A 19,564-nucleotide genomic window follows, 5' to 3' on the forward strand; every position below is an offset into this window, starting at 1 on the left:
ATACTTGGTATTGGTTTTTTGCAGAGGGTGAAGCAGATGATTGTCAAAGATGTAGAGAATGTGTGTTTGATTCATGATCGGCACAAGGGTATATTACAAGCAATCGATGACATATAGAATGGTTCTACTGAGCGTCGTAGGACTGCACTTTGGCCGGACATAAAGAGTAGGTGGTGCATGAGGCATATGGGGGCAAACTTTCATAGCCAATTGAAGAACAAAACCCTTATGAAGCTATTCAAGCGGTTATGCAGCCAGAATCAGAAAAGAAAATTCAACTTCCTATGAAAAAAGTTGGATGAGCTGACAAAAAAGCAAACGGCGGAGCTAACGAAGAGACCTATCAATACAGAGGAGGACGACCAGGTCTCACTTGAAGACGTGGGCTTGGACGGTTCGAATATCAGGTACAAAAGGAGAAAGGAAATTAAGACATTCTCGGAGTGGATTGAGCATGAACCAAAAGAGAAATGGGCTTTACTATTTGATGAAGGAGGTGCTAGGTACGGTATAATGACTACGAACCTAGCCGAGGTATACAATTGGGTGCTGCGTGGTGTAAGATCATTGCCACTTGTTGGGATCGTCAAGTTCTTTTTGTATCACACTTGCGAGTACTTTAGAGACCGTTATGCTGTGGCACAGAAGGATATGGCCGATAATCGCAAAGTTTACGGATACAAGATTACGGAGTATATGGAGGCGGCTTTTAAAAAGACCCATTTACACCGGGTGACTCCCGTTGGCTCTATGGAACGTCGGTACGAGGTGATGTGTAGGGACAAAGCCCGAATGGGGGCCCGGCGTGAGAAGCATGTGCAGGAGTGTGTTCTCCGTACCGATGCTTGTATTTGCTTATGTCATAAGCCAAAGCTGCTGCACTTGCCGTGCACACATGTCATTGCTGCTTGTTTTGAAGCTGGTGGACTACAGCCTCGTATATATGTCTCAAATTACTTCCTGAAGAAAACCATTTGGATGACTTGGAGGCACGAGATTTATGGCTTCCGCATCCTAGGAGACTTCATAACTAATCCTGGACACAATGCAACTTACATTCCGGACCCAGATCCATAAATGTTTCAAGGGGTGGACCGACGCAAGAAGAAACGCATTCGGAACAACATGGATCGATCGGAGGCTGGTCGAGACGTGCGCCTCTGCTCGAAGTTCCATGAGACGGGTTATACGTACAAGGATTGTACGACATTGAGTTACGGTGGCCGCATAGATGGAGCGGGCCATCAGGAGCTGCTCCTAATCTGGAAGCACGGTCAACGTGCCGTCGTGGCCGTCGTCCGAACAACGATGGTCTTGTTTGATGGACGATTGTCATGTGTGTCATTCGCTATAGATTTCGTGTTGTACAAAAAATGTGTTGTAATTTGTATGAACTACTAGGTGTTGAATTAATTTCGTGTTGTACAAAAAATGTGTTGTAATTTGTGGCACCATGTCATGTTCAACTTTTTTCCTGTAATGGACAATTGAAGTTCTATGTTATTTAATTTCTTTTGCGTCATTTATTAGTGTATTATCTTCAACTTAATGTTTCGTTACGATATTTTAATTGCTCATTATTTTAATGCACTAATTTATTACTATTGTCATGATGTTTTCTAATCAATCTTCTTTTGCAGGTATGGAGCACGAGGAAGGCGCCACCCCTGAGTTGCTCGACGCTCTCGTCGACAAGCGCCACTGGTCGTATATGTCTGCAGTGCGGGGGATAAGTTTGGGGACTTTTCGGGCACGCGTGCCCATGTCGACGATGTCGATACACCGTCGCTGGGTTCCTAGGTGCGTGTTATATTTGGCACATTTCTTAATTGTTTCGGTAATCGTTTCGTACAATCTGAAATTTAATTTTCGTGCCGCAGGCTACGCGCGTCGGGTCTTTTCCCGATTGCGCGACTTGTCGAGGGAGATTTGGAAGACAGTGCACGTCGACCAAGGGACAAGGCTGCACGGTTTCAGTTCGACATGTCCCTCCTCGCGGCACTTCTCGACCGTTGGCGTCCGGAGACGCACACGTTTCACCTCCCGGTCGGTGAGATGACCCCGACTCTTCAGGACGTGGCGATGCTTCTGGGCGTGCCGTGTGCTGGACGAGCTGTAGGTGCCGAGGACGTGCCACTCTTGTGGCATGAGGACCTTTTGGCTCGGTTCGCAGGGGTTCAGCGTAACGACCGAGCATTGCCTTACCGACCCTTCTCGTCGAGCCATGGACCGACAAAGAGGTGGCTCCTCCAGTTCAGTGTGAGTACCTTAATCTGGAACATTTCGTACTTATGTTTGTACGTACTTGCATTGAACAACTACTACCATTTTGCAGGCGGACTACATGAGGGATGACACTGATGACGCTACCGTCGCCAGGCACTTGGAGGCCTACATACTATGGCTGTTCGGCTGGATCATGTTCTATAGCTCCCAGGGTGACTCGTGCCCCAAGCAGCTCGTTCCAGTTGCGAGGGCGATAGCTGACACTCCACTTGATGTGGTCCCCCAGTTCAGTTGGGCCTCTGCCGTGTTGGCTGCGACGTACAGGGGCCTTTGCACGGGCATGACGAAGGTCTCAGCAGAGGAGCCCATCTTTGTTGGGTGCCCTCTACTGATACAGCTCTGGTTGTACGAGTGCTTCCCCATGGGTCGACCAGAGATGGACTTTGAAGAAACAGCAGTACACTAGAATACATTTGACATATATTTCTACAGCAAAAACATGTTCTGTACATTTTAAAAAATAGAACCTGATAACATGAGCATTGTAGACAAGCACACTAGAATAGATTTGACATATATATTTCTACAACAAGAACATGTTCTTCGCAATAAAAAAATAAATTGATCTTGACAGCATAAGCATTATGAAACTAGAAACATCATTTCTGAAATCTGAATGAACAATGCACAAGGGAAAAGATCAGGACTAGTTGAACCACAATCTGAAATAAATTACTGGTTTGCTAAAGAATGATAGGACAACATCATTTCTAGCTAGTGTCACAACAACACAATCACTTCCAGCTAGCGAAACTATTTATTATGAACCACATATTGAATGTACAAGTGAATTAAGTTATATAGAAGATGATAGATGTACTGCACATCAACATAGGTAACTTACAATATTTTCAACAAAGACCATGTAACTCCGGGACCCAGTAGTTTGATGTAACATAACATTGCCTCGGTTGTCTTTGTTCATTTGACATATCTCCTACATCATTGACAGAATTAATGTAAGGCGCGTCGCACAGTAGGATGTACATGCAAGAGTTCAGTTTTTGGGAAGAAAAACATACCATTTTTTTGGAGTCTTCCATGATTCCCCAAGGTCAATCCACTGTTTATCAGACATGGAATGGACTGGAGAAGTTTTCATAACTAAATGTAGTGGAAAAGGATCGAAAAATTCCTTCTTCAACTTGTAACGTTGTTGGCGAACCGCAAGCTTCATCATCTCAATACAAGCTTTCTTAATTGTCGGATCCCTTGTGTCAACATCAAACTTTGCCTATTCAAGTTGAAGATATATAAGAAATTTAATATAGGAAAATGAACAGCGACATTGAAGCTATGTTTGGATGTTACTGTTTTAACTATAACCACACTATCTGGAAGTGTCTTCAGTTGCAAGAAAAAAACCAGCTCACTATTGGGCCCTTTATGTCATATGCATTGCAAGAAAAAAAACAGCTTACTATCTAGAAAAGAAGTAAAAATACTGAAACAAAAGAATTTCAGTCAGTCAGACTTTATATTGCCTTTCTTGTTTTGTTGACTTCATGAAGGACTAACATGATTAAATAATGTTTGCGCCCTTTATAGGACATACTCCACAGAAAGATGGTAATTAGAACATACTCAACATAAGTCTCCACTTGACTACAATTGTTGAGCACAAACCACACCATTTGATCAAAGCCATTTTCATCATATACAAGTTCAGGTGCAGAAGTAAAATTAACTCCATGCCCAAAGACGTCAACACCATAAGCTTCTTCATTAGAAAAACCCATGTTTCTTGGTTCCCGATTAAATCTGGTGTCAACATCATCCATGTATCTAGAGCAAAATGTCAGACATTCATCAGCAATATATGCCTCAGCAATAGAACCCTCTGGCCGTGCCCTATTTCTCACATAGCGCTTCAAGGTATACAACCGACTTTCAATTGGATACATCCACCCATACTGCACAGGACCTCGGAGTAATGCCTCATCAGGTAAATGAACAGGAAGGTGCATCATCACATCAAAGAAAGCAGGGGGGAATATTTTCTCAAGCTTCACCAATATTATAGGGATTTCTTTCTTCATTTGAGCCAACACATCCCTATTAAAGGTTCTACTACACAATTCCCTAAAAAATTTCCCTAACTCTGCTATTGCTTCATAAATATCCTTGTCCAAAAATCCTCTCATTGCAGCTGGTAATATCCTTTGCAACAGAATATGACAATCATGTGTTTTTAGCCCTTGTACCTTGGTTCCCTCGGCATTTAAACACCTTGAGATGTTGGAAGCAAATCCATCCGGAAACTTTACCTTTCCTAGAAATTCACAAAAGGCCTTCTTTTGTTTATCATTCAAGGTATATCGAGCATGAGGCATCTCACATGAATCTCCATCTTATCTAAATTGCAACTCCTTTTTAATTCTCAAATCTTTAAGGTCAAGCCTAGGTTTAGCTGTGTCCTTTGTCTTCCCAACTATATTGAGAATTGTCGCAATCAGGCTCTCACATATATTTTTCTCAATGTGCATGACATGAAGATTGTGTCTTAGCTTCAATTTATGCCAATATGGCAACTTCCATAAACTAACCATCCGGCTCCAAATTTTCACGACCACTTTTCAATTCAGAACGCTTCCTCATCGTCCCACTTTCTTGGGGCTTCCCAGGTCTAACATCTTTAACTTTCTCCAATTCAGCCAATAGCTCTTGTATAGAGAATTCACTTGGAGGATCATTGCTTTCATGAAGACCAACAAATTCATTGTTTCTCCGCAAGGGATTGCCCTTTGGAAGGAAACGAAAGTGTCAAAAATACCCAATTTTGCCTCTTAGGCAGTATGAAAGAGGGTGCTTGTCACTATGAGTACAAGCAAAATAGCCCTTTGTGGTACGCCCAGAAAGAGTGCTCAATGCTGGGTAATCATAGATGCACCATAAAACTGCAGCACGGAGCTTAAACATTTTGCCAGTAATAGCATCATAAGCACGGACCCCTGCCCAAAGCTCAAGCAAATCTTCCACAAGAGGCTCTAAAAACACATCAAAATCTTTCCCAAGGCATGTAGGACCTGGAATAAGCAAAGCCATCATGAAGTTTGACTCCTCCATGCATGCCCAAGGGGGAAGGTTGTAAGGCACCACAAACACAAGCCACATGTTGTATCTTGTGTTCTTTTCTGAAAAAAGATTGAACCCATCAGTTGCAAGGCCAAGTCTAAGGTTTCTTGGATCTTTTGCAAAATCTGGATATTCTTTGTCAAAATCTTTCCATGCCTCACCATCAGCTGGGTGGCTCATTTCCTCCTCCCTAGGCTGCCGCTTTAACTTGTGCCACTGTGCCTTTTCCGATGCTTTTTTGGTCACAAACATCCTCTTTAGCCTAGGTGCCAATGGAAAATGCCGCAACACTTTCTGTGGAATTTTCTTTCTTTCAGGATCTTTCCATCATAACAGACCATAAACGGGGCAACTGTCATGCTTGGCATATCCTTTTCTGAAGAGCACACAATTATTGTAGCACACATGTATTGATTCATATCCAAGACCTAATTCCTTAAGAAGATTCTTTGCTTCATTATATGATTTGGGGATTGTATTGCAATCAGGGAATGCTTCAGCCAATAGCTTCAATATTGCGGTAAAGTCAGAATTGCTTATCCTATATAATGACTTCATATGAAGAAGCTTTACCACAAAAGAGAACCTTGAAAATTTGGTGCAACCAGGGTACAACTAATGTTTCGCCTCTTTCATCACTATTTTCAAAAATGGCTCTTTATCATGAGGTTCTGCATCACCATCCAGATCTTCTTCATCCTGTCTTTCTTGTTCTACTGCAGTGTGTAGGTCTCCTATAAGCCCTTCCAAACGATCAACATTGTCATCTTCTCCATGAATGAAACCATCACTATGGTCATGCAAATCAATAGGATGCTCAACAACTTCTACATCAATGCTTTCTCCATGATGAATCCACCGAGTATAAGTACTATCCATACCATTCATCAAAATGTGCTTCTCCACAAGAGGCTGACAAAGGTATTTCTGATTAAGGCATCTACCACAAGGGCACAAGATTTCAACATTCTCACTGAACTTTTCTTGAATGAAGCTCATGAATTGTCTGACACCTTCAATGTGTTCAGGGGAAAACAATCTGCCATGAACCCAACTTCGATCCATCCTGTCAATTCTTGTAGACAAACCCAAATAAATAAGTCTAAACCAATTCGAAGACATACATTCAGGAAAATCAAGAACAAAAATTCAGATATATACCTTGCTGCACTTTAACTGGAGGCCATGTTGAGCATCAATTATTGCAGGGGTTGGGATGGCGCTGCTCTTCATCAATTACTGCAGTAGATGAGCAGCGGGCTGGAAGCTGCTCTGCTCTGCTCGGCCATGGCGCTCGTGAGCCTGTCGCTGCAGTCGAGGAGGCTGACGGCCGTTCCGCCGGCTACCGGGACCTGCCGCATGCACGACGGCATCTGCTTGGCGTGCGTGATGGAGGGCGTCCTGGTGGTGGGCGAGGCAGACGGCATGCTGGTGTTGGGCGAGGCGGACGCCGTGCAGCGGAGAGCGGTCTGGATGGTGCCCGCAGGCGGCGGCGATGATTCTGCAAAGGAGGTGTCGTCGATTCGGGATGGCGGGCGTCGTTGATGGCGGATCTACATGAACTGCCTCCCCGAGCAACACTCCCTCATCCCTCAGACCCGAATCCTCGCCGGATTCCAACCACGGCGGAGAGGAAAAACGGGATCTGGGTTGCGTGCGTGCGTCAGGCAGCACAAAGAATGAAGACAGAGCAGCAACCTCAAAATATTCAAATAAATAAAAGTAAATAACGAGGGTAAACACTAATTATCAAGTGGCCTAGTGGTAGATGAGCTCAATGCGATGTCTCAGGTGCTGTTTTCGAATCTCCGTCGCGCCGCCATTTTTTGGTTTTGTTTGCGGACCAATAAAGAAAGCTAGAAAGAGTATAGGTTTTGTTTGCGGACCAATAAAGAAAGCTAGAAAGAGTATAAAAATATATATACATACGTTCCCAACTATGACACGAAGAAGCAAATGGCGCAGCCGTAAGGACTCCATTGTTATGTTGCTAGGTTTTGAGTTCGAATCCCCTTTGCGCACATTTTTTTTGGTCCAAGTAGGCCCGCGGTTGTGGCCGGCCGCTGATGTGGCAACCACTCATACAAATCTGATAAGTAAAGAAAATTCTTGCAACTATTTAATTAGATGATGTAGCTTAGTGGTGCTTGGAAGCTTACCTTAAAGGAAAGGTCGATGTTCGAATCTTAGATGGAGCGCTTTTTTTTTTTTTTGCTCTTTTTCTGATTTCAACGCAGCCACCAGGTCATCATGTAGTTAGTGGGCTATGTGACGGATTCTTTAGAATGTCACTATATTTTGGGCCTAATATCCATTGTTGCAAATCTGTGACGGATTGGTTAGAACGTCACTATATTTTGGGCCTAGTATCCATTGTTGCAAATCTGTGACATTCTCTAAATCTGTCACTAAAATTTCGTCACAGATTAAATAATTTGTTGTAGTGTGTGAAGGAAGGAGTTACAATTAATTATTAGCGTAACTTGTTGATGCAGTCTGCGACTATATATAAAAAAATACTCCGTATGTATCATGATATAGTTGTAAAGAACCTATCGAGTGAATTAAAATCCATATGTATGTCACGGGTAGTCAGTTGGGCTTATTGGGCCAAGGTACTGTAGCGCCGCCAGGGCTCTAGAGTTTGTTGGTTAGGGATAAGTTACTTAGGGGTTAAGTAAGTCTCTCTATATAAAGAGAGGAGATGTATCAATCAAGGAAAGAAATGAAGAAAGAACAAACAATCTAAATCCCCCAATTCTCTTAAGCCGCCGGAGCAGCAGGGCCCTCTAGCGTCTCTCTACCCTAATGATCTAATATTCATGTCTAGCCCTACTGCTCCGGCGGCTTGGACACGACAGAGGACAGGGTAGGCCCAATTGGATGTACACGACGAGACGAATTTTTTAAGTCTAATTAGTGCGTGATTAGCCATAAGTGCTGCAGTAACCCACGTGTGCTAATGATGCAGTCAAAGGCCTCAAAAGATTCGTCTCGCGGTTTCCAAGCGAGTTCTGAAATTAGATTTTTAATTAGTGTCCGAAAAACCCTCCCGACATCTGATTAAATAATCGATGTGACCTTTAAAACCAAAAATTTTCACCAACTAAACACCCCATGGTAGGCAATTGGCCGTCCTCATGATGGGCGTCGCCCACGTTCCGGCTGTTGATCAGATGGTCCCCGAAGAACAGCCAGCACACCATCGGCACGCCCTCGACGGCGGCCTCCAGCGTGGAGTTCCACCCGGCGTGCGTCAGGAAGCACCCCACGGCGCGGTGCCACTGCGGCGCCCACGCCACGACGCAGGCCTTGTCCTCGCCAACCACTCTGATGGCTTCCTGGCGAGTGGTGTCCTGTTGGTCCTTGCTTGCCCGCCACCGTGTCCGGCCGGAGCACCCAGAGCGCGAATGATGTCCTCCGCACGGGCACAGGTACGCACGGTCTTGGACGATCAGGATTTGATGGATGGACGGTTGTGATGAATATCAAAAATAGGACCATGAGGGCGGTGGGTCCGTCATTAATAGTGAGGTAGTGTAATTGGTCATTAAGTAGATGTGAAAATCTGGGTCCTTTTCACACCAGTTGTCGGAAAGAAGACGAGTGTTCTGTAAAGCAAAGCCAAACACGGAAGCTCTCGTTTCACACACTCTTCCTCCTGCCTGCGAATACACTTCCTTTATAAAACTTTAGGCATATTACTACTAGTGAAAAATAATCATGTTAACTAATTATATCTATAGCAGTTGAGTGACAAAGATAGAGCAAATTGAAGAGAGGTGTACTAGCATTGTGGGTGCATTGATTAAGTTGTGGGGTGCATATATGATGAAAAATTAAATCTAATCATTATTCTTTTTTTTAATTTCGTGGGTGCATAGGCACCCCTAATCACTACCTGCCTTCACCCTTGGCAATTGTGATTCAAGAATGCTATTTATTTAGTTTCCTAAATCATCAATCGATGCAAATGCAATGAAACTACTTCGGCGTTTAGGGTTTGGGGTTTTAGGGTTTAGGATATTGGGTTTAGGGTTTTATGTTTTATATTTTAGGGTTTAGGGTTAGGTTTGGGTTTAGGATTTCGGGTTTAAGGTTAAGGGTTTGTGATTTATGGTTCAGTGTTTATGATTTAGTGTTTGGGGTCCGGGATTTAGGGTTTAGGGTCTGTGGTTTAGTGTTTAGGATATTGGATTTAGGGTTTAGGGTTTAGAGTTTAGAGTTAGGTTTATGGTTTAAGATTTAGGGTTTAGGGTTCCGGATTTAGGGTTAAGGGTTTACGATTTATGGTTCAGTGCTTATGAGTTAGTGTTTGGGGTCCGGGATTCATGGTGAAGAACTGCTCCTTACTTCTGGGTGACGAACTGTTACGCTTGACTTGTGCACTAAGGCTGGATGCGATTGCAATGGTATTATCGGTGGAAAGAAAGGTGACGTATACGACTTTTTCTCTTCCCAACCATTATTTTCCATTTCCGTATCCCACCACGTGATGAGGTATGAAAAGGGCCCGGTTTTGCACTTCGTTTTATTGACCCATTACTCGCCCGCGGTCGTTGATCCCTCCTCCTAAGCTTTAGTGCTCTTCAAACTTTCCCATCGCAACCGTCCGTCCAATACCATCCTGACCGTCCATGACCATGCGTATCTACGCTCGTGCGTACAAAATCCGCGTTGGCACCCAGAGGAAGGGGTAGCCGGCGGCGATGAGGCCGGATAGGAACTCCGTGAACTGGTTGTGCGTGATGATCGCGAGGCTCCCTAAGCTCACGCACACGACGGACCGGGAAGATCCTGTCGACGCAGGAAGCTCTCCATGCCCGGAACGCCTTCAGGGAAGGGGAGCTCGCCGAGCTCGGGAAGCTCGGGAACGGTCTGGTAGGCTAGGAAGCTGCACGCGCTGGACGTGCGGAAGGCAAGCGCCAGCACACCGAGCTCCTCGGCAGCGTCGATCGCCCAAGTTAGCAGGCCGTCGGCAACGACGCAAGTCACCGGCGGGAAGCTGCGATCGCCATCGACGACGTTGCTGTCGTCTTGGCTACGACGCTCTGCAGACGACAAGGTCACAATAGGACTTAAATCATACATCCTAACTATACTATTCAAAACATTATTTCTATAATTATGCATTTACTATGATACCCTTGATTGAAAAAAATAACTACGAAAAAGGAATATACCATGTATTTTTAACCCTCTTAACTTTGGAGGCATTGGAAGGCATTGAGAGGTGTTACGGCATATATAGGCCCACCGATCATAGACACATCTAACGCTTCCCGACACCTTCTTGTTGACGCCTCCCAACGCCTACCCTCAATTAGGCCCACAAATCATAGACACATAAAATGCCTTCCAACGCCTCTCAAAGCATTGTAAAATTTCTCAAGATACTATTGTCCGATTACCAGCCCCGGTAGTGAATAACCTGCAGGAATGACCAACATGCATTGAACTTTAGGGTAATTCATTGTCCAGCGCATGCAGTTGTTCGTACTCCTACTTTAGGGTAACCATTATTGGAGGCATCCATACTTAGCTAAGACAAACTAACTATATATCCTCGGTTACCAAGACATGTAGAGTTGGTGTTACTCCTTCATTTACTAAGTAGACTCCACAGCTCGTCAATGTCATTGTGCCTCATGCTTCTGGCATTATTGGAGGCATCTGTTCTTCGCCACATGCCATCAGCGATGACGTGGCTTGCACCTTCATCATGTGGAATATAATACTTTCAGTGCGCCATGAAAAAGCTGATTTAGTGGTGTAAAGGGGCCGGGGCTGATAAGACGGAATAATGCTTTGTTCCATATCATGTATGCCTTCCATCATGGCATCATCTAGGCGCAGAATAAACAGAGTGTAAGCTAGGTCCCTTCACCTTTATCGGTGGAGCGCTAGCAGTCCACCACCACAACCCTACCTGCAGTTTGCTTCACAGACCGAGTCTCAATGAAGTAACCAGCGCGAAACCTCACAAGCTAGCCATGGAGGTTGCAACGGGAGCACTGGGCACCCTGATCCCCAAGCTTGGCCAGCTACTCCAGGATGAGTTCAAGCTGCAGAAGGGAGTCAAGAAGGACATCGAGTTCCTCTCAAGGGAGCTCGAGAGCATGCATGCTGCCCTCCGCGGTGTTGGCGAGGTGCCACGAGAAGAACTCAAAGAACAGGTAAAGATTTGGGCGCGCGATGTCAGGGAGCTGTCCTACGACATGGAAGACATCGTCGACACCTTCCTAGTGCGCGTCCAGGGCCCTGAGCTCCCTAGCAAAAGGAGCGCAAAGAGGTTCATGAAGAAGATGATGGATATTGTCACAAAGGCTACAACTCGCCATGAGATCGGGCAAGAGATCAAGGACATCAAGGAGCGTGTCAAGGAGGTGGCCGAGCGACGCGACAGGTAGTACTGAAACACCCTCAGATATATATGCATATGAACTTATTTTTCTGAATTTTCCTCTTATCATCTATGTTATTTTCTCTTCTTTGACAGGTACAAGGTTGATGCTATTAAACCTGCCAAAACATTGGTTGACCCTCGCATAACAGCGCTATACACTAAGGCTACAGATCTTGTCGGCATTGATGATCACTACAAGAAATCTGTTGATCTATGACGAATTTTTCATGACGTTTTTAGAAACCGTCACAATAGCGCACCATCTATGACGAATATCGAATTTTCGTCATGGATTCACATGTGTGGATATCAAGCCCAAGAAACTATGACGTTTTATCGATTTTGTCATAATCCGGCCCAAACACTATGACGTTTCAGTAGGCTAGGAATTGAACTTGTGGCCTCTAGATCAGGAGCGATCTCACTTACCACTAAACTACTTCATGCTTTGTTCATTTTTCTAATATTTAGCTCTTTTATATTTGCATTTCCCTGGCCACGCCACATCACCCCTCAGGGAAATTAATAAAAAAAACAGCAGCGGAGAGGGCTTCAGCCCGTGGCCTCTCTCACGAAGAGAACAAACTTTACCACTGCTTTACTTGCTTGTTTAGATGAAAGTTTTCTTTCTGTATCATATCATATACTTACTCACGAAATAGATGTCAAAATCCCCGTCACCCGCCCGTCGAATCAAAAAATTAGCACGCATGGGCCACAAAGGTCTTATAAAAAAACTGAAAAAAATAAAAAAAATCACAGCCGACTCACCCGCCCGTCGAATAAAAAGAAATAGCACGCATGGGCTGTCAATCTTTTTTTTCTCTACGGAGACGCCAACTCAAACCACTCCCACCCATGTCACAGCCAAAAAAATTGGAGACGCCAACTCAAACCACTCCCACCCATGTCACAGCCAAAAAAAATTGGTAGGGGACGGGGGTTCGAACCCAGCCCTAGGGACACCAGGGAAAGCAACTCTACCACCAGACCACCACTTCGTTTGTGAATAGATTTTTTAGTTAGTTTTAATTAACCTAATCGTACTCACTTCCACCTCCAATCCCAGTTCCAGTCTGTTATCGAAAGTAGGCGAGAGTGTGGGCGCATGGGCAGCGTGCCACGTGGCGTCATTGAGCTGTCTGCCCATATGGAATTATGGATGGTGCATTTTCCCTTTTTAATCCATAGTTAAAATTTGTAACTAGTATTTCTTCCTCACACGAACTCTAAATTTGTTGATTCTTTTTTCTATATTTTTCTAAAATCACAATATTTCATTTAGTAGTGTTTATTTGTATGTTAATTGCTATTCATTAGATCTTTTTTCACATGGTATTTTTTTTCTTCAATTAAATAGATAATAAAAATATATTTTTAATAACAATTTCTGATGTAATTTCATATTTTCTAATACTATGGAAAACAAAAGTTCATGACCGAATTTGAGGTGCATACGAGTTTGAAAATGTTCAAAGATATGAATAGTATAATGTTTGAGTTGAGATTTATGAAACTATGTGAGGGATGTGTCCTATTTGTGAACAATGTATACTTCAATTTTCATAAAATCTAATGAAACTTTTATTTCAAGCTTAAACATCCATAAAAGTATTCTATGGAAATTTTTAGAATTTTCGGATAAGTTCTAGATATTATTATCATTATTTTATATTATGGTTGCAAGTAGAAGTTTGAATAATCCCCAACAAACATTTGAACCTTTTATATATTTTCAGGATAAGAGCTATAATGGATCAAATATCCTTGAAATATAATTTTTTGAAGTTTTTAAGTACTATTTGAGATACATGTAGTTCATATTGTAATCATTTTCAATAACCACACATATATTCATTTAAAGTACTAAAACTAGTAAATTAGTTCAAATTTTTTTGAAACTTTTACAAGATACCTTATATTCAGTCTATTACATACAAAAAATATATTGGTGGATATAAAATAATTATTTTTATATATTAGTTTAGAATGGTGCAATAAAATGGAAAAGAAAAAGAAAAACATTAAAAGGAGAAGGAACGAAAGAAGGCCGATCTCAGCCCACATTGCCCAACTATTTCAGTCCGTCCATCGCCAATCCAATGGTTCCAATTACGCTCCACTAATATAAAATCGCGCTCAAATACAAACCCTAGCTCCTCCATTCCCCACACCCCCGTCTGGCCGCCTCCTTTCTCCTGCGCAACCGCAGTCCTCACCTCTCTCTCTCTCGTCCCTCCCCAATCCCCATTCCCTCAGATCCCCCCGTGGTTTCTCCTCCTCCACCAACCAGAGCCGCCGCTCGTCCCTTGCCTCCTCGCGTGAGCGGTGTCCTCCTGCACCGCCAGAGCCGCCGCTCATCCGCGGCCTGTGGAGGCAGCCGCGCATGGAGGATGGATCCGGCGACGGCCTCCTCAACCTCAAGACTCGCGGTCGGCCACCTCGTTCATCCATGGATCTGCGTCAACTTACGTTTCCTACCTCGGCTCCTTCGTCCGACATCTCTGGCGGCTCCTCGCCCACCTCGCCGGCGGCGACCACTACCCGCTTCTCTGCTCCAAGATCCATGCTGTGCGTCCTCGTCCCCCTCTTCCTGTCTTCGTCTCCTCTCCTGGCAATCTTCTTCTCTGTCTGCTTCTCGTCGATTTTGTGCAGACCCTAATCCCGTTCCTCTTTGTCGTTTTTCGATTTGCAGCGTCAATTGCTTTGGTCTTCACAGGCGATGTGGAGCAGAACCTACAGAGGAGCAGTTGCTAGCTTCTTGATTAAGCGGCAAGTGGATTTGCTTTCTTTTGCCTTTATCCTCTAGCGGTGGCTGCAGATCCATGGTCAAAACAGCATGGGTGCATCCCTGGCGGATGGATGATAATAGATACATTTACTTCTTTGGGTTTCTACTGCGGCTCAACTCAGATCCATGTTTTGTCTCTTTGAGCTTATATTTCTTTTATGTATTCAATTTTCCTGATACAAACATAACCCAAGTCCACCATATCATGATATTTACTGAATATCATATACATTTGCCATGTCCATCATTTACAGATTACAAATATATACCAAGTGAATTTCAATGCCATTCCTCTTATCCAGATGGTTCTTTTGCAGTACTATTGAGATGTCCTGATTTTTTTCGTACTGTAATTGCCATTAAAGTTAGATGTCCGTAACAACAATTTTCATAGAAAGAAATGTGCCACTTTCATATATCCTCTCCTTGTAGGCAATAATGGATATGAGACTCGTGTGATTATTTCAATCCAACTGAAAGAGACGTCACTTTCTTTTTATGCCGTGGAGCCTGTCATTTTTATCAGGTATTCCTTCTAGCCTTTGGCCTCTGTTGTTTTATACTTCTGTTACAGGTCAACGGCAAATTATACTACTACTTGCAGAAAAGAAGTTTATTTATCAAAAACAAGAGTATGTTATTTTGGATCTATCTGCTAGAAGTATCATAGATTACACAGACTGATGTAACCCATTAGCCATCCATGTGCTTTCTTTTTGTTCTGAGCATTTGCCTATGCCTATGAATTCTGTTTTTATATCAGAACGATATGGTGTTATATGCTGCTGCTTTTTTTAATTACTTGGCTGAAAATAGCACTTGTCAAGACTTCTTAGTGCTCGTTTGATTGATAGATGGACGAGTGTTGATTCTACATGATAGAGAATTAGAGTATATATGAGTATTGCTTGGTCGTGTCAAAGAAACTGCATTATGCTTTTCAGCTTGGCTACATGAGATAGAAAGGATTCATAGGGAAAATCTGAAGATAGAAAGAATACTCATTTGTCTAGGTACTGATATTTATTGCTTAATTTTCTCAAGCTTCTTTCTAGAACATTTTAATTTCAGTTAACTACCTGAACATTCATGTTTTCTGAAATGATGATAATTAGCTATAATAGCATAATGTTAATAGAGTGAAATCTTAAATATGCAAGTTATAGTACTACTGTTCACCTGCTGGCCTATATTGCTATATGCAAAATGAGCTACTAATGTCATATTGATTACATTATGCTATTCTATAATATTTTTATTGTGTTTGATAACAAATAATAGGTCATCCAAGCTCCTAAAGGATTTGCATTGAGAAATTAAAATTGCTATGAGTAATTTTGGTTCTTGTATAATCTTTTTCATTTAGTGCCTACTTCCTAGTGTTTATGTCAATGTTACCGTAATGCTTTTCTATTAATTAAGATTGGTTCTTGGTTGAGAAAAGTAATGCATCAGTTGTACTCACCATGTGTGCTATATCATGTGTAGGTATGCAATTAAAAGCTGAGAAGGATGCAAAATTTGAGCTCGTGCTTGAAACATGGGTTCGCTTGAAGCTACTTTTTGGCAGTATTGTCAGATTTTGTGCTAGATTAACTAGACTTAAACTTATTTTTTGCTGGATCAAAAAACTTTGATGTTGTATGTATGTGATGAGATGTTGGATCAGAATTTATCTATATATATGAGCTGGTTTATATCATGATTTGTGCTGAAATGATAATTGATTAATTAGAAAAAATGGTCTGTATTTTAATGGGCTGGCTATAAGCAAATGGGCCCAATGCAAACTGACCAACTAGCTTGCTGCTATATCATCATTCATGTGGCAGCCATTCCATGTCAGCAGCTATGTCATCGACCACGTAAATTTACACATCATCGCCATGTCAGCAGCCACGTCATCTTCCATGTCATCATTGTGTGACATGGCAATTGAATCAGTGACGAAAATTATACTGTTCGTGATGTTAATTTTCGTCATAGAAAACGAGCTTGGGTTGGGCTTCGGGGGCCCGGGGACATTCCATGATGGTTTTAAAATGTCATGGATCAAGCAATCTATGACGAAAATTTAAGGAACGTCACGAGGTGTGATCTATGACACTCAATACATGATGTTATTTGAGATCGTCATAGATACTGTTTTATGATGGTTTTTTAGTGATCTTTGACAAAATTTAATCATCATGGATTAACAGATTTTTTGTAGTGGATGCAAGAGAAGGGCTAATCACGAGGTTGACAAAGGGAGATGACATGTCTACGCAGCAGCAAAGGGTAGTCTCTATAGTTGGTTTTGGAGGATTAGGCAAGACTACACTTGCCAAAGCAGTGTATGACCAGCTAAGAGTTCAATTTGATTGCACGGCTTTCGTTTCAGTATCTCAGAATCCTGATTTGAACAAACTTCTCAAGAATATGCTTTATGAACTTGACAAGGAAAAGTATTCCAATATTCATAGCACAATGTTGGAAGAAAAGCATCTCATCGACTTAGTCCGGGAATTCCTCCAAAATAAAAGGTATGGGCGGTACTATTTTGTTTCGGTATACTTATCCATCCATTTTATGTAATCCTCTAATATCTATAAAAACTAGTAAGGAGGCATATGCAAATTGAAATTTTATATACATAGCATTGATATGCTGGTATGTGGTTTCAACGATGCTCTTTGTTGTTGTATTTCATTTTTTAGGAGTATTTGTTTTTGTTGTTGCATTTTGTAACTGGACAATTTGTGTCTTGCATGCCATCCTCCCACTGGCACCCCTATATATTAACATCACATCGTTGTAATTCATTACAAAAAGTGGTCACGCATATATATAATTTGAAACTTACATGTCTGCTTTATTTCCATACGCGTATAGGTACCTCATTGTCATTGATGATATATGGGATATAAAACCATGGGGGATATTACAATGTTCTCTACTTGAGAATAGCCTGAAAAGCATATAATCACAACTACTCGCATACTTGATGTTGCTGAGCAAATTGGCGGTTGCTATAAGCTCAAACCTCTAACTCATGAGAGATCTAAAAAGCTATTCTATGGAAGAATATTCGGCTCCGAAGGCAAATGCCCTGGACAATATTTTGAGGTATCTGAAAAGATTTTGAAGAAATGTGGAGGTGTGCCATTGGCTATCATTACTACATCTAGCTTGCTAGCTAACAAATCAGGAGATATAAAAGAGTGGAATGATGTCTGTTGCTCTATTGGGTTCGGACTTGCAAGCAATCCTAGTATGGATAGTATGAGGAATATATTGTTGCTTAGTTATTATGATCTACCTTCTCATTTGAAGGCATGCTTATTATATCTTACTATATTTCCTGAAGATTATAGGATTGATAAAGAACGGTTGATATTGAGGTGGATAGCTGAGGATTTTGTCCATTGTGAAGATGAGAGTCAAAGTTTATTTGAGCTTGGAGAGAGTTACTTCAATGAGCTTCTAAATAGAAGCCTGATTCAGGTAGCAGATAAGGATTACAATGATAATACCATTTTATCTTGCCGTGTGCATGATATGGTACTTGAACTCATTTGCTCCTTGTCAAGAGAAGAAAGTTTTGCTACCACGGTATTAGGAGACAGTAGGCAAATCATGCCTTCTTCTGGAAGCACGGTTCGCAGGTTATCTCTCCAGAATACAACTTGGCCTAAACTGGAAATGTCAAAATTGAGGTCTGTTACTATCTTCAGTCTCACTATAACTAATATAAGCAAAGCCATCATGAAGTTTGACTCCTCCATGCATGCCCAAGGGGGAAGGTTGTAAGGCACCACAAACATAGGCCACATGCTGTATCTTGTGTTCTTTTCTGAAAAAAAGGATTGAACCCATCAGTTGCAAGACCAAGTCTAAGGTTTCTTGGATCTTTTGCAAAATCTGGATATTCTTTGTCAAAATCTTTCCATGCCTCACCATCAGCTGGGTGGCTCATTTCCTTCTCGGTAGGCTGCCGCTTTAACTTGTGCCACTGTGTCTTTTCCGATACTTTTTTGGTCACAAACATCCTCTTTAGCATAGGTGCCAATAGAAAATGCCGCAACACTTTCTGTGGAATTTTCTTTCTTTCAGGATCTTTCCATCTTGATAGACCACAAACAGGGCAACTGTCATGCTTGGCATATCCCTTTCTGAAGAGCACACAATTATTATAGCACACATGTATTGATTCATATCCAAGACCTAATTCCTTAAGAAGATTCTTTGCTTCATTATATGATTTGGGGATTGTATTGCAATCAGGGAATGCTTCAGCCAATAGCTACAATATTGCGGTAAAGGCAGAATTGCTTATCATATATAATAACTTCATATGAAGAAGCTTTACCACAAAAGAGAACCTTGAAAATTTGGTGCAACCAGGGTACAGCTGATGTTTCGCCTCTTTCATCACTATTTTCAAAAATGGCTCATTATCATGAGGTTCTGCATCACCATCCAGATCTTCTTCATCCTGTCTTTCTTGTTCTACTGCAGTGTGTAGGTCTCCTATAAGCCCTTCCAAACGATCAACATTGTCATCTTCTCCATGAATGAAACCATCACTATGGTCATGCAAATCAATAGGATGCTCAACAACTTCTACATCAATGCTCTCTCCATGATGAATCCACCGAGTATAAGTACTATCCATACCATTCATCAAAATGTGCTTCTCCACAAGAGGCTGACAAAGGTATTTCTGATTAAGTCATCTACCACAAGGGCACAAGATTTCAACATTCTCACTGAACTTTTCTTGAATGAAGCTCATGAATTGTCTGACACCTTCAATGTGTTCAGGGGAAAACAATCTGCCGTGAACCCAACTTCGATCCGTCTGGTCAATTCTTGTAGACAAACCCAAATAATAAGTCTAAACCAATTCGAAGACATACATTCAGGAAAATCAAAAAACAAAAATTCAGATATATACCTTGCTGCACTTTAACTGGAGGCCATGTTGAGCATCAATTATTGCAGGGGTTGGGATGGCGCTGCTC

The 19,564-nt window shown here is 42.2% G+C and overlaps 1 protein-coding gene and 2 long non-coding RNA genes across 3 annotated transcripts; 2 read left to right on the forward strand and 1 right to left on the reverse strand.

Annotated features, from left to right (window-relative positions):
- Positions 1 to 2,933: 2,933 nt before the first annotated feature.
- On the reverse strand, positions 2,934 to 7,022 carry LOC120685443. Its single transcript, XR_005679563.1, has 4 exons — positions 6,523 to 7,022; positions 3,871 to 6,436; positions 3,309 to 3,520; positions 2,934 to 3,223 (listed from the first exon to the last, which is right to left on the reverse strand). It is a non-coding gene; the product is annotated as an uncharacterized LOC120685443 (long non-coding RNA).
- A 4,169-nt stretch (positions 7,023 to 11,191) lies between these two features.
- On the forward strand, positions 11,192 to 18,147 carry LOC120685439 (disease resistance protein Pik-2-like). Its single transcript, XM_039967365.1, has 4 exons — positions 11,192 to 11,767; positions 11,861 to 11,954; positions 16,773 to 17,083; positions 17,433 to 18,147. Exons 1-4 carry the CDS (start codon positions 11,355 to 11,357, stop codon positions 17,521 to 17,523), a joined length of 909 nt encoding a protein of 302 aa, XP_039823299.1. The 5' UTR covers positions 11,192 to 11,354; the 3' UTR covers positions 17,524 to 18,147.
- LOC120685442 lies at positions 14,068 to 16,260 on the forward strand. The gene is made up of 3 exons (XR_005679562.1): positions 14,068 to 14,338; positions 14,463 to 15,084; positions 16,047 to 16,260. It is a non-coding gene; the product is annotated as an uncharacterized LOC120685442 (long non-coding RNA).
- Positions 18,148 to 19,564: the final 1,417 nt, after the last annotated feature.

This window comes from Panicum virgatum, chromosome 8N, assembly GCF_016808335.1.
Source record: "Panicum virgatum strain AP13 chromosome 8N, P.virgatum_v5, whole genome shotgun sequence".
Classification (NCBI taxonomy): Eukaryota; Viridiplantae; Streptophyta; class Magnoliopsida; order Poales; family Poaceae; genus Panicum; species Panicum virgatum.